The sequence below is a fragment of the Punica granatum genome, chromosome 7, assembly GCF_007655135.1.
Source record: "Punica granatum isolate Tunisia-2019 chromosome 7, ASM765513v2, whole genome shotgun sequence".
Lineage (NCBI taxonomy): Eukaryota > Viridiplantae > Streptophyta > Magnoliopsida > Myrtales > Lythraceae > Punica > Punica granatum.
In genome coordinates this window covers 7,104,447-7,119,943 of record NC_045133.1, presented here as the reverse complement: position 1 = coordinate 7,119,943, position 15,497 = coordinate 7,104,447, and the positions used below count along the sequence as shown (strand labels likewise).

General features: G+C 36.2%; 1 protein-coding gene across 3 annotated transcripts; it reads left to right on the top strand.

Moving 5' to 3' along the window:
- The first annotated feature begins 1,131 nt into the window (after positions 1-1,131).
- On the top strand, positions 1,132-8,271 carry LOC116213115 (ATP-dependent DNA helicase Q-like 1). 3 transcript variants are annotated; one of them, XM_031547935.1, is made up of 11 exons: positions 1,132-1,368; positions 1,708-2,072; positions 2,263-2,523; positions 3,302-3,465; positions 3,701-3,797; positions 3,877-3,920; positions 4,808-4,922; positions 5,013-5,366; positions 5,917-6,141; positions 6,589-6,701; positions 8,037-8,271. In XM_031547935.1, exons 1-10 carry the CDS (start codon positions 1,149-1,151, stop codon positions 6,697-6,699), a joined length of 1,956 nt encoding a protein of 651 aa, XP_031403795.1. In that variant the 5' UTR covers positions 1,132-1,148; the 3' UTR covers positions 6,700-6,701; positions 8,037-8,271. The 3 variants fall into 3 exon arrangements, with proteins under 3 accessions (XP_031403795.1, XP_031403796.1, XP_031403794.1); XM_031547936.1 differs by lacking the exon at positions 8,037-8,271 and having other exon boundaries at positions 3,365-3,465; positions 6,589-6,904; XM_031547934.1 differs by lacking the exon at positions 8,037-8,271 and having other exon boundaries at positions 1,133-1,368; positions 6,589-6,904.
- Positions 8,272-15,497: the final 7,226 nt, after the last annotated feature.

The window sequence follows — 15,497 nt, the reverse complement described above, 5'->3', positions numbered from 1 at the left end:
TCTTACATCATATAGAGATGATCATTTTTTTGGATGGCATGCACCAAAAGTTTATTCCGAGTGAGGCAAGAATCCTAAACTTGAATCATATCAAGGGTATATTGGTAATAAGATTGCAAACTAAAATCTAGTCCAACTACACATTGTCTTAGTTATATATCAAATTGGTCGTAGAGCCTGTGCATTACAAGGATATGACACGATCCATTTATTTTTTTTCTAATTTTATTATATAAAATTTGTGTTATTTATTTTTTGAATAGTAATTTACGATCAGTAACAATATACCATGAGATATCTAAGCCTAATGATAATTTAATTTCATAAACACAATAAGAAAAAATTAATACATTAGTACATAGGTTATAAAAGGGGGTAAAAAAATTGAAAAGCTCATGTTTAGAAAATTGAACTAACGTCCACCGTGGTAAAAAGAAAAAACCTCATGACCACTATTTAAAAAGAGATTTTGGCAAAATGATCATACCTAAAGTTAAAGAATATTCATTTCGACAAATTTATGGTGTGTTTGGTTCTTGAATTGAGTTAAGAAAAGACAAACAATAATTATTACAAATATTAAAAAATATATAGATATGTGAGATATATATATATATATATATATATATATATATATAGATGTAAAGTTGATAGATAATTTATTATTAAAAAAATTATTATAAAAATGGTTAAAAAATATGAGTGAGATATTATTATTAAAAGAAAGAAAAAGACAAAACAGTTATTGTAATGTTGAACTTGTAAAAAAATAGAGTTGAGTTTGGTAAGATAAAATTTTAATTCTAAAATCAAACAAGCAATTAAACATTAAATGATAAAGATGAATATACATGTTTCATTGATTATTAATATAACATTTTATTAAATAGGTGTAAGGTTTATCAAAATCATGATATTTCTTTTTATTAAACTCCTTTTATTTTACTCTATTTTACCGTGCGTTAATTTATTTCTTAAAGGCAGTAAGGGTTTTTATGTACTTATGGAAATTTTTTCAAAGTGAAATTTGAAAACGACTTTTTTTAATAACAAAAAGGAGAAAATGCGTATTTATCCAAAATATATAAATTGGAAAGGAAATGGATCATCCCAAACGTCGTCGTCTCCGAATCGAAATTAGACCGTACATGGTCTGCGTTTTCCCGCTACTACAGAAAAATTTCGGGCGGGAAACCTTCTTTCTCTCCTATCTCTCCGGCGACGGCGAAGTCTCCTCTCCGTCGGTAATGGCGGGCTCAAGCTACAATCTGGAGATAGAGAGAGCTCGACTGATGAGCTTGGCTCTCGAATTCGGCTTTGATGAAGAATCCGCCGCCAAATGCTTGGACCGTCTCGTCTCCCTCTACGGTAAGCCTCCAAAACCCCATTCCCCTCGGCTCTTTTCACTCTGTTATGTCTGAGCTTTCGTGTTCAGCATGTCAAATGCAATTGAAATCTGGTGTTTCTGTTTCAGATTGAGCATTTTATGTCCACTTAAGCTAATTTGGCTTGAATAGATGCGAAAAAAAAAACCTTTTTTTTTTTTTTTTTAAATCTGGGGCATCATTTGAAGATTGTCTTGTTATTTCCGCCACTGGACAATCAGTTGTTTTTATTTATGATGTTTATTTGAAATCCAAGTTTTATGTTTTTGACATCGTTGATTATAATTTTCGATCCCTTTTTTTTTTTTTTTTGGTTCTTAAGGTGATGAAGGCCGGGATTTCATTACCGTGGAGCACTGTGGGGATGATTTCCTAGCAGCTCTAGCTGAAAGCATGCAGGACGCTGAGGACTGGGATGACCTACTTGCTGCCGAATCAGAAGCCTGTGGAGCTTTGAATGATATGTTCAGCGAGGATATGTACAGTGTTGGTGGACTGGATAATCGAGACATCGTTGAAGATCATGTCCACATCATAGAAGATTCCCCGGAGTCTAACAAAAATCAGGCCTTCATGGAAGTGGAGCCCTGCAATGACAGCGGAGACCCAGATTTTACAATTCCAAGGAAAAGTGTGCCCCGCAGCAGTCTTACCCAGATTCAGGGCAAACGTTCTTCAGGGTCTGTGGTATGTTCCAGATTCATGAGCAAAGAAGACATGGATATGTCTTCATAAATTGCTTATTCCTGAATTGTCCAAATCGCACATCCTGTTTCATCGGCCTTCTGGAGGAATAATATATCTACACATTTCAGTCTATCCCATGTTGCAGTTTAAACTACTTTCTTGCTATTGAAGTTGTTTCTTTGTGTGGAAGGACTCCAAGAGCCAGATTACGCAACTTTCGCTGGCTCCTGTTTCCAACAAAGGAGGTTATTCCCATCCATCAAAGGTCTCCAGGGATACCCTTAGTTATGAAGAGTTGCAGGCTCTGGATGATGTTGAACTGGCAAATGTGGTAATATTTGGGAACAAGAAGTTTCGGCCAATGCAACATCAGGCTTGTAAAGCATCTGTGGCTAAGCGAGACTGCTTTATTCTCATGCCAACTGGAGGTGGTAAAAGTTTGTGTTACCAGGTCAGTCTATTGCCAGGTCACTTTCAAACCTAGTTTTCCTTAAATTATCTGCTGGCTGCTGCAGTCTATTGCCAGTTCAATGAACCCGTACTGATACCCTTAAGTTCTCCGTGTGCACTAACTTAAAGGAGCCTACTAACCACTTGTTTGGATCGCGATTTTGATTATAAACCTCCATTATCCACCCATCCCTAACCGTGATTCCAACAAGCTATAAAAGTATGCTCCATGAGTTTATTTGGTCTTGTGTTTCAGAACATTGTTTGGCCCCTTATGGAACTTATCGTGGACAGCAATTGCCATCTATCATCTCGACAAGAATTTAGATATTGCCTATATTCAATTACATTTCTAGCTTAAGACAAAGAACTGATTTCAACAATTGAGAGCCGGTCAAATTTTTCTTCTATTTTTTTGTTCTCAGCAGCACTCAAATTGCATTATATTATTACGTATTACGAAACTCAGCTTGTGCTTTGACACCTGTAATTTTTGTTAAAATAGACATGCCGGGATTATTTGTCATTTCCTTTCCCTGTTTTGTCAGGAATTGCGTCCTTTATTAAAAAGTAGATGAATTCTAAATTAATTGTATGGCAGAATGCAAATTTAATTTGCTATATTTTCGAGAGGCATTTCCTTAGAAGTCCCTGCAATGACATGAATTTATTGGAAGGTTGAAGTAGCAGTAGTGGGAGCTTTTAGTTTATGAGAATATATTAGAAACTCACCGTTATTGCTTACATTTTCTGATTGTTATCTCTCTGTGTTTGTCCAGCTACCAGCAACTCTTAAACCAGGCGTCACAATTGTCATATCACCATTACTTTCTCTCATTCAGGACCAGATAATTACTCTAAATGTCAAGTTTGGAATACCATCTACCTTCTTGAACTCTCAACAGACTGCTTCACAAGCAGCGGCTGTCCTCCAAGAACTAAGGTAAGTTCTATCAATTTGATGTGCAATTATAAGGTGTGCTTTGTTTGATGGCAAAAAATTAAGGATGAGGTTATTATGTGCATATTCCCCTTGTAACTGTGGGAAGCAATATTGAATCTCAGGTTGTTCCTACAAAGAGGTTTATATAATGCCAGCTGAAGTTTCATCAATCCATTACTTACTGTCAAATGCTTGGCCATTAGTTTTCATCTTGACCATGATTTCTCTTCTGTAGAAAAGACAGACCATCATGCAAGCTCTTGTATGTGACACCTGAAAGGGTTGTGGGAAATGTAGCATTTCAAGAAATATTGAGATGTCTACATAGGAAGGTAGATGTGCTTTTCATGGTTAAATATTTCTGGGATAAGTTTTACTATGAGGCCTAAAACTTATATTAATTTTTCGCAGGCCCAACTGGCTGGTTTTGTTGTCGACGAAGCACATTGTGTGAGGTATGCCTGCGTTCATCTGTATCTAAATCTCAATCTATATATCTCTATCCTAAACTCAGGTTTTTTACCATGAATGTATTTGAACCTGTGCGATGATGCAAATAAGGGGGAAGATGTTTGTCACATTCTAGTATGCATAAGGAGCGCTAAATTTGGAGTCTCCATAAGACCAATGAACTGTTTTATAAAATGATCAGCTTAGTTCTTTAAATAATAGTCTATACCATGATTTAGTAGCTCTACTTGGAACTCTCTCTGGGCATAAGGAACACTAAATTTGCAGTCTCCATAAGACCTATGAACTGCTTTATTAAATATCAGCTTAGTTTTCTAAATAACAGTCTATGACATTATTTAATAGCTCTTCTTGAACTTTCTCTGGGCATAAGGATCCTATATATGCAGTCTCCATTATAGCTTACCTTGGAACTCTCTCCGGAGGAGTGGAGATTGATAGCCTCTAACACTCTCTATGGGCTAATCAATTAGCAATTTTCAGATAGATCCCCTCATCCTGGCACGGTCTCTGAGAAACTGATGAAGCTTTCTTCACATATAAATGGTATCTGGTTATGTAAAAGTGAGCTTAGGAAATGAAGGCTGGCCCAAATAATGAGTGCATAGGAAGCAAAAGCCTTAAAGTTCTTCATTTATCATATTGCAAATAAATTGTTGCAAGTATTGGCACTATTCATTTGGCATTATTCCGATGAGCAATAGTGGGATATCATGATTCATGAACATTAAGCTCAGCATGGTTTAATTGCTCTGTCATATATAGTTCAGATCTCTGTGAGAACATTGGGATAACTTGTCTTTCCTTCAATAAACTGATGCTAAGAAGTCAAACTGATTCCTTGTAAATGTGGTGGTTGTCATTTTCTTAGTCAGTGGGGGCATGACTTTCGTCCAGACTATAGGGGACTAGGCTGTCTCAAGCAAAACTTTCCAGATGTTCCATTGATGGCTTTAACTGCAACAGCGACCCACACTGTCCGTGAGGTAATAATAACTATTCACTATTTGTGTTTATTTGTTGTTCAATTTCTGATATTGATTTATGGTTTCGATGATTGCTTGCATTGTCTGCAGGATATCTTAAAAGCTCTTAGGATCCCTGGTGCTCTAGTCCTAGAAACAAGCTTTGATAGACCGAATCTGAAGTATGAAGTCATTGGAAAGACCAAGGAACCCCTAAAGCAGCTAGGAAAGCTTCTGAAAGATCGTTTTGAGAATCTTTCTGGAATCATATATTGCTTATCAAAGAATGAATCCGTTGAAGTATCAAAGTTTTTGAATGAAAAATGCACCATCAAAACGGAATATTACCATGCTGGTTTGGGGTCCCGTGAAAGAATGGCTGTCCAAAAGAAGTGGCACACAGGAGAGGTCCAGGTCGTGTGTGCTACCATTGCTTTTGGGATGGGAATAGACAAACCCAACGTTGTAAGTCCATATAACTATTGCATGCTATCACTTTTTGAATATAAATGCATGTTCATTGAGGATAAAATTACACACCGCATTCTTTCTATTTTCTGAACTTTTTAATGGCAACTTGACTTGTTTGGCTGAAAGTAAAATGAATGGTAAGTGAATGTTCTTTCTATTTTGTTTTCACTTCAATAATTAAAACAATGGTCCTGTCTCTGCGTATCTACTGTTACAGTTAGTTGGCTTAGTTACGATATAGATGGGAGATAAATGTATTCTAGATCTGATTTGCCATCCTTTTGTTTTCTAGAGTTGCTTTTTTCTTGTCCTTTTGTTCTACTGTTTAGTTTGCTTTTTTTCTTCTAGGCATTTTTCATTCAATGACAACCACTGGGAGTTTCAAATGATTTCTTACTAATTCTCACCACTCATTCGACGGCTTTCGTAGTGTTACTTACGGCATCACTGATGGCTCTAAATCGTGCTACACAACATGTATATTTATGTGATTGATCAATCGTCAGTTCATAAGTTATTAACCAATTTATGCTCATGTTATCAGCGGTTTGTTATTCACAACACACTGTCCAAATCGATTGAGAGCTACTACCAAGAATCGGGGAGGGCAGGAAGGGACAATCTCCCTGCACTGTGCATCGCTCTTTACCAAAAGAAGGATTTCAGTCGGGTCGTTTGCATGCTGCGGAGTGGGCTAAGGGGCAGAAGCGAGAGCTTCAAGACAGCGATGGCGCAGGCTAGGAAAATGCAACAATATTGTGAGCTCAAGGTAATTAAACCAATCTTGTATTCCTTTGTAGATAATTAATTAAACCATTTTTAAATCCTCCTCACAAATCTTTATTTTGGACGTGTTTTCCGTCCATCCAAGAACAGTTAACTATTTGGTAAAATAAGTTCCCAAAATTCGGTAGGGTCGGTTCAAGTTTTGGCAGGATCATTTCAACTATTTAATATCAATTATATCATTATAGAAAATGTATACTGACCCTATCAAAACCTGAATTGACCCCTACAAGAAGTTGAACCAAACCTATCAAAAGCAAATGGACTTGTAGATTTCCTTTTATTTAGGTATCGCCATTTTTGCACAGACATGATCATGGGCTTGGACATGTATCAATGCCTGAACCTTGGCAGTGGCCCGTCTTTATGGCCCACAAGGAGGCCTGCCATGGCGTAACTCAACGGCTCCGTGATTTGTGGACTTTTTCAGGGGGAGTGCCGGAGGCAGACATTACTCGAGCACTTCGGGGAGAGGTTCGATCGGAAAGCCTGCAGATTCGGCTCTAATCCTTGCGATGATTGTATCGGCACTACCACCTGAAGGTACGCTTCTACTACATATGTAATTCAGAATTAGATTGTCATTAGTTCTTGTATTGTATTAAATAGAAATGGGCAGCAATACGAGAACAGAAAAGTCATGTTCAGTTATAAAGGCCTTGTCCCACAAGGAAAGATCTCGTATTCACGTTGATGTTTCTTCCGGTGGAAAAAAGGCGAAAACCCTTTTCGGTTTTCTTGTTTGAGTCGACATCTTTGAAAATTTGATGCGATTCACATAGTATGGCATAACTATATTACCTGATGTAAATAAAATATATCGGGCCGGTAGGGTGTGGTAGAGAACGCCAAAAATGGAGAATCATGCAATTATTTAGATATTAGCCTGAGAATGCCGGCTTGCGTATTTATTAGCAGTGATTGGTTATTAATTAGTTTAATTAATTAATTAAGTGATTAATTAAGAAGAGGGATCTAAGATCTGCACCTACCCTCCATGATCACGTTGAGACGAAGACCACAAGCATTTCCACATGCAAATTGTAGATTATTATTATTGTTGACTTGGACGTGTCAACTTCGTCTCCAATAATGTAATCACGTGGCCCGCAATTCTATTGTAAAGTAAATAGATAGATAAAACAATTTTAATATGTTAAATTGCCTCTCAAAAAAAAAAAAAGAAATTTAATATGTATATTAAAGGGTTAAAAAAAAGAAGAAGGAAGAAATGTACTTGTCCTGCAGAGGATTGGGATGATGAGATGAGAGGGTTGTTTTGAATTCAATGTGTTTCGGAAATTGGGGGGGGACTTTAAAAAGCATTTTTTGTACTCTTTGATGGTTGTTTATATGAGTCGAATTTCCATGAGTGACCTCACAAAATCCCGAAAAGGTCAATTGGGTAAAGGTTCAAGCCACGTAATAAACTAAAAATATATCTTAACGTTTTAAATTATTTCGAAAGAAATTTTGCGATCTCAAATTTTTGTTAAAATGAGATCCTGTTTGTCAACTATTACTTTTTCACGAGGACTTTGGATAATATAGAGATTTAGAAAAGAAGGCAAAAATTTATCATGTATTTATTTAAATGGAAAAACAACTGTCACGGTCATATGCATTAGACATCGAAAAATTTTATGATATAAGCATAACATGTCAAATCACTTTTTGTACAGTTTGATGATCACTTATTTATTTATTTATTTATTTATCATCAATGCTTATAATTTAAGCATTTAACTATTCAAAAAATCAAACGTAGCCAAAAGGTTATTGTACCAAAAAATAATTACGTTAAGAGAAATTAAACATATCATTCAGGGTACTCACTATTTAGTTATGGGCCAAACTAAGAAATGGCAATATTAATAGAATGCCATAGACGCTGATGACGACCTCGACCGGTGGATTGATCTCCCTGGCTCTTCAAAGATTTGGAGGAAGCACCGGGACTTCGGGGCACGTAATCGCTTTTTCATATTGTCATGAACCTACATTCGAAGACTTTCCGAATGCATGTGGTACAACGAATCCTTATGAATTTCATTTCATGTATAAAAATTCCGAAAGATTCTTGGATCAATCCTCTCTCTCTCCTAAATTTGAAGGTGTTGATATTTTGCATTATTATGTAGAGAATATTGATGAACCGTGTTGTCTTCATCTATTGCATAGATAGACTAGTAATTTCATCCGTGAGACAGTCAGATTGCATCGATTGAGTCCCTTGCACGAAATCTGCATCGAAGTTGTTTTTATTAGTTCCAATTTGGTCCTTTAAAACATCAATTTGGTCCTTTGTAATATCAAATTGATCCCTTGCACATAGTCTGCATCGAAGTAGTCCTTACCAGCATCAATTTGCATCAATTTGGTCGCTTGGAATATCAAATTTGTCCTTGAACATAAAATTGGTCATTTTGCAACATCAATTGAGTCCGACACACAATGGTTCGTGGATACCATATAAAACACATCGACGTTATCCTTAGACAGTTGGCTCCATTAATTCTCAAAAACTTGTCATTATCAATTTCGTCCTTCCGCCCTTTTTTTTATTTGGTCACTTGGAATATCAAATTACTTTTTTTTTTGTTCGGACTGTGCTTTTTTTGGAAAAAAACATGATACCTCAACAGAGGTATTTTTGCTCAATAGAGATTGTTGTGGCTATGCCGGTAAGATATCGGGCTGTCTCAATAAGCTTCATAAATCTCGTTGGGCCCAGTTCTTGATCAATGGCTACATGAGAGAGGTTCGCAAATAGGCATCCCCCAGCTCCGCAATCATCGAGTTGCTCATTAAAGGAGTAACCAAATTCTTGCTCCAATTCACCCAACTATCGTCCTCATGATTTGGAATGACAATGGCTTCTTCTCCCAATCGCTACTGCCCATTGTCAACCTATCTTCAATTTTTTTTTTTCTAATTTTGATTTCGAATTAGCGGAGAGTGAATGCTCGGAAACGAACGTGAGGAAGCACCGGGACTTCGGGGCACGTAATCGCTTTTCTATATTGTTATGCACCTACATTCGAACACTTTGCGAATGCATGCAGATGAATACACTCCCATGGTACAACGAAGCCTTATGAATTTCATTTCATGTATAAAAATTCCGAAAGATTCTCACTTGGAAGAGCATTATGGGCCTATGCTAAGGCAACAACACAACGCCATTTTGCTGAAGCAACGATGGTATTTGACTGGCTGAATAAGGATGTTGAAAAATGGATGAATGACATCCCTGCAGATAGGTGGAGCAGGTCAGCCTTTGATATTGTATGCAAGAATCAGGCAGTCACATCCAATATGTGTGAGTAGTTCAACAGGGCAATCCTCAAGTATAGGAGCAAGCCCATAATTACGATGCTTGAAAGAGTAAGGATGTATATCACTAGCAAGATGGTGAAGACACATGCATTGATTGCTAAGAGCCAATGACCCTTCTGTAAACAAGTCCAAATGAAGCTTGATAAACTGCATCAGAAGGCAATCTATTGAACTCCTCACTGGTGAGGGGATCCCAATAGAGCAAAGTTTGATGTAACTTGTCCTCCCCATTCAAAGTGTGCTATTGACTTGAAAGAGATGACATGTTCATGCAGATCTTGGGAGTTGTCTGACATTCCATGCGAGCATGCCCTTGCTTGCATCAGCCACTATGGTGAAAAAACTGAACAATTTGTCCACTGTTCGCTTAACTAAGGAGACCAATGACAGATATACTCTAACTACATCAATCCTGCAGCTGGTGAGGGATTTTGGGAGAAAAATGGTTTTGACCCTAACCAACCTCCCATTGTGAAGAGAAAGAAGGTACCATAAGAAGATGCTAATCCTCACAAGATAAAGAGGAAGCTTGGCCCTCCTAGGTGCTCCAAGTGCAAACAGGTTGGACATAAGAAGACCAGTTGCTAGGCTAACTTAGGTGACGGGGACACAGTTGTTGCTACTAACAAAACAAGGCTATCTCATGTGCCAGTTGATGGTGCAAATGATGAAACCAGAGCATCTCAGGTGCTAGATGAGGGGGGCTCAGCTGCTGTAGGTGACAGTGCAAATGATGCACCAGCTGCTGCCCAAGATGGACATTTTGGTCCTATCTCATCTCAACCTGAACTTCAATTAGCACAACCTTCACAGACTGACCATCATACCACACATGTACAATTTTAGTATTTTTTTATTTATTTCAACATGACATTATTGAATTAATTAACTTTGTCATCCTAATATCATTTTGCTTGATGTATATGGTCATTGGCAGCACTTTCCCTCTGCATATGATCTTGCCAACATGCAAGTCACTCCTCCAGGTGGAATTGCATTCAGACCACCGTCTGTGAGACCTAGCATGATGCCCCATCCAAGAGCTCATATTACAAAGAAAACCATTCAAGATGCCAGTGCTGGAACTGCCTAGAGGTTTGCAGCCTTTATGAAAATTGGGGCACCAAGGCCTCCTCAATGATGAAAGTTGTCTTTTCCTGCTCATTTTGGTTGCTGTTGATCTTGCTTTAGAACATACTTAGATGCATTTTGGATTATGAAGACTATGAATATTGAAATGTAAATTGGTTGTGACTTTGCTGTGTTTTCAGCTGGATTGTACATGCTGAAGACTGTACATGCTGGGTTATGTTGAAGGCAGTATGCATGCTGGGTTATGTTGAAGGCAGTATGCATGCTGAATTGTACATGTTGGGTTTTTTGCTGAATTGTTATATGTTAAAGTTGATGTATTTTGTAACTGGGGTGACTCGGAATCTCTAACTATAATAAATTTTATATTAAATTAATATTACTTGTCGCTAATTGGTTCGGTTGATTTATTCATTTTGAAATTTTATCATTATGTTCTCACACTATAATAACAGTACACAGCAGATTTTGTGTCACGACCCGAAATTTCAACTGAATTTTCCCTATATTTTCTCGACATCCATTATCACGTAACTATTCATATAAAATATGCTTTCCATAACTCTCAAAAATATATAACTAGTCCAACAAACTCTCACATATATATTCATATAAGTATGATTCTAGCAAAGCTACATTGCTAAACCAACTAGACAAAAGTTTCAGGTCGTAACATTCTCAAGTCCATTTTGTACAAAAAGGATATCTATCAAATAACTAAGGTTCCTACCTAGTTCTCCAAGCTGATCCCTGATATCAAAAATGGTACTTTCGCGCAGCTAGAAACTTATCTGGAAAAATATATGCAGGGTGTGAGCTGCATCTCAGTGAGCACAAAATTCCAGAGTGAAATGGACTATTATTAACTAAAAATATATTTTTAAATAAACAAAGATAATATTAGCATACCCAAGTCTATCATTTAATTCACCAACACAGTATATTATGCATTTCATACAAATAATTACCAAACTCATTCGTAACCAATCAATTATCTTTATAACAATATAACAATATTAAAATTAACTAACAACTCAGCATCACCTAATAGTCACACACTAATTAAATCAAGCATCAGCAAACAACACAATTTTTCCAGAACAACTTCAGACAATCTCAATAATCTTACCAGGCAAACAATACACCACACAACCAATCAATATAGCGATAGGGTTGCATTTCCTCGCAACAGAGTTATGACGGTACCGTGACCCCGCACATCTCATTCATATCATCCTTAACTCCCAATATCCATGTCTCATAAGCGGGAGCTGCCCATTATCCTCCGGTAGTAGGAGTCTAGGCGTCCATTTTTGTATCCCGCCGGATCAGCGGTCTAGACGTCCATTTTTGTATCCCGCCGGATCAGCGGTCTAGGCGTCCCTTTTTATATCCCGCCGGATCAGCAGTCTAGGCATCCGTTTTTGTATCCCGCCGGATTAGCGGTCTAGGCGTCCCTTTTTATATCCCACCGGATCAGCGGTCTAGGCGTCTCTTTTTGTATCTCGTCGGATCAGCGGTCTAGGCATCCTATTTATATACCGCCGGATCAGCGGTCTAGGCGTCTCTTTTTGTATCCCGCTGGATCAGCAGTCTAGGCGTCCCTTTTTGTATCCCGCCAGATCAGCGGTCTAGGCGTCTTATTTATATACCGCCGGATCAGCGGTCCCATGGCTATAATCAAACAACAATCACAAGCATAAACAATTGCAAACCATGCCATCGCACCTCATATATCATCATACACAAGCACAATCTCAATCACATTACAATGGTATCACATTATCATCACATATCTCATACGCAATCAACATATACAATCACACTGCATATCTCAAATCAAAGTAAACATAAACGGACAATATCTCTCAAGTCAATTCATACAACATAACAAGACCGATTTCTTAATCTCTAACTATCATAATATTCTTCCTAAATAATTTATATAACTATAATACATCATTTTACAAGGAAATAGAGTACTCACATAATATTATATATATATATATATATCATTTCACAATGGAATAAAGTACTCACCGAAAACCCCCTAGAGATAGCAAATCCAGTCAACTCTTCAAAGTGCAAGGATTCAATCTCCACGATCCCTCTTGATCGACTCCCGAAGCACCCGTTCATTTATCCGTTTCTGCAGAATTCACCTCTGCAGTCGGCACCACTGTTTCAGCTCTATATCACCACTTCCCAGCTCCATTCTATTCACCCCTCTTCATCAAGTCTCGTTCTTTTCTGTCCCCCTCATCCGTGAGCTGCATCTTGAGCTCTCTCTCTCTCTCTCTCTCTCTCTCTCTCTCTCTGTTACTCTGTTTCTTATCTGTTTTTCTCTTCTGTTCTCTCTTCTCTTTCTGGTTTTTTTTTCAGCATAAAAACAGAGCAAGGAAGAAAATGGGAGAAGTCAATGGCGGTGGGTTTGCTGGGGGAGGATGGAAGGCCACGTGGGGCCTCTTGCTACCCTTTTTTTTTTTTTTCTTTTGGTTCTAGTAAACGTGTATCATATATATATGTATATATATATATAAGCATGTAAATATATGTATGCTATTTGAATATAAAAAATGTCGGATCTCACATTTTGAGCCTATATTACAGCAAATATGTTAGAGAGTGCTCAATCTGTTTCATTAAGGGTAGAAGACTATATTAATGTAAGGGATTAGGACTCTGTTGATGATAATTGGAAACAAAAATTGTATAAAATGATGAAAAAAAAACCTAAATTACAAATACAGACATAAGGACCTTTTTGATATGCATCAATTTGGCTTTCTCACGGAGTTTTAACGGCAAGGGACCGTGAGATTTATATGATATTATAAAGGACTGAATTGATGCATACAAGGACCATTTTGATGTGACCAGGGACGAATTTGATGTGCCCAGGGACAAACTTGATGTGACCAGGGACGAACTTGATGTTACCAGGGATGAATTCAATGTGGCCAGTGACAAATTCGATGTGATCAGGGACGAATTCGATTTGCCCATAGACGAATTGGATGTGACCAAGGACGAACTAGATGTGATCAGAGATGAATTCGATGTGATCAGGGATGAATTCGATGTAAAAAAATTTTCAAAGACCCAGATGATGCAATTTGCATAAGACAGGGACGAAATTGCCAGTTTACTCGAGGTGGGGGCGTGCCCTTTGTCCACACAACTCGTGATTGAGGTCGCATTGAGCTCGCTTGCGTCCTCTATTGGGCGGTGGGTGCTTGGGAGACGACCCAACCCCATTTTTTAACTTCATTAGTTTTCTAATTTGTTTCTCATAAAAATTTCAATTAAATAATCAATATTTCCTTTTATGCTGCATAATCTATATTTAATTTTAATCATTTATTTTAAGCGAGTACTATGCAATTATAATATATATGTTCACATGAAAATTATGTTTAAACAATTTCTAATATTCAAGTTACATGTAATATATCACAATCAAATTTTTTACTGTATATATTCAAATCAGCTTAAATTATGAAATTTATTGAACTTGTAATATATATAAGTTTAATATAACCAATTGCATGTTTTAGTACCAAATCATGCATTGGATCGGCAAAACTGTAATTTAACACGTCATTGACTTCAACCGAATACCGATCTTATTGGATCCAGTGATACTTATTGAAACTAACAGATATTAACCAATGTACATAAATAAATAAATAAATATGAACTTGATCAATTCTGTCAAAATATATTGAAACTGATTAAGACATTGTGTATATGATTTAATTGTAACTTCTCTTTTTACATAAACTTAACAAGTGAGAACATCAGTTCCTTAGTCCAATTTGATGGTTTAGTTTACTACAAGATTGCGGACATATCTTGATATATATAAATTTAAAATAAAATTTTAGTAAATCTAATAGAAAAGAAATATTTTCCTATTTTTCACGAAATGAAACTTAGATAAATATATCATTTTAGATTAGATCATGCATTGAATTAGCTGAAAGATATATTATTATAATTACGCTCTGGTTCGAAATAAAATTACAATGGACGTTTATTTACGTTTATTAAATTTGAAAAATAAGTTTTTAAGAGAATATGGTAGTGCTGTTCAACAAATAATTACTTTTTCTGGGGATTACATTATTACTTTACTCAATGACATAATTACATTTTCTAGAAATATATTGATTCGATCATATTTCCGTAATTTCTTTTCCTTTTAAAGTTAATTTAATTGTAGTAAGCCTACAAACATATCGTCAAATTGCTACCTCTGGGATTTATTCGAAGATTTATATATTTACAAATCAATATAATTTTTAAAAATATTGAATTTTCAAGATAAACTGTATCTTATATTTCTAAGGCATTATTATGTATCCACTTTTACGTTAATCAATTGATAGGTTCCAATGCTTCCTTCTATATCGCGGATATCTGTATATGAGAATATAGTTTAATTTACACTATCGTTTAATAATTGATTAACATAATTATATTTTCCTTTTACAATAGGTTAATCAAATTAAGCATTTTTTTTCGGTGGAGATCAAATTAAGCAATTTAAGAGTTGTTTTCAGTATTCTTTTATTGATTTGAAGTATCTCATGGATTTAGATAAATCACCATCTCTTGAAAATTGTTAAAATATATTATCTTTACACTAATTAATGTAAATATTTTATGAAATTATATAATTGATTTTGTTAATATATCTAACTATTGGTATCTCTATTTATTATATCTGTAAATTGTTTTAATTTTTCATATTCTCAAGTATGAGCAGCTCTCACGTGCAACACATTGTGACTTTTCTGGGACATAAATTAATTGTCGATGTACATATTGCATGTACTAATATATTCACCTCACATATTATGATTTTTGGAATTTTTTGTACAAAGGATTTCTTCACAGCAGGAA

Bases quoted from the DNA above. Each gene is read 5' to 3' on its own strand.
- LOC116213115 (XM_031547935.1), top strand. From the start codon at position 1,149: ATGGTCTGCGTTTTCCCGCTACTACAGAAAAATTTCGGGCGGGAAACC. The intron at 3,921-4,807 runs GTATGCCTGCGT...TCATTTTCTTAG, and splicing joins GACGAAGCACATTGTGTGAG to TCAGTGGGGGCATGACTTTC. The intron at 4,923-5,012 runs GTAATAATAACT...CATTGTCTGCAG, and splicing joins CGACCCACACTGTCCGTGAG to GATATCTTAAAAGCTCTTAG.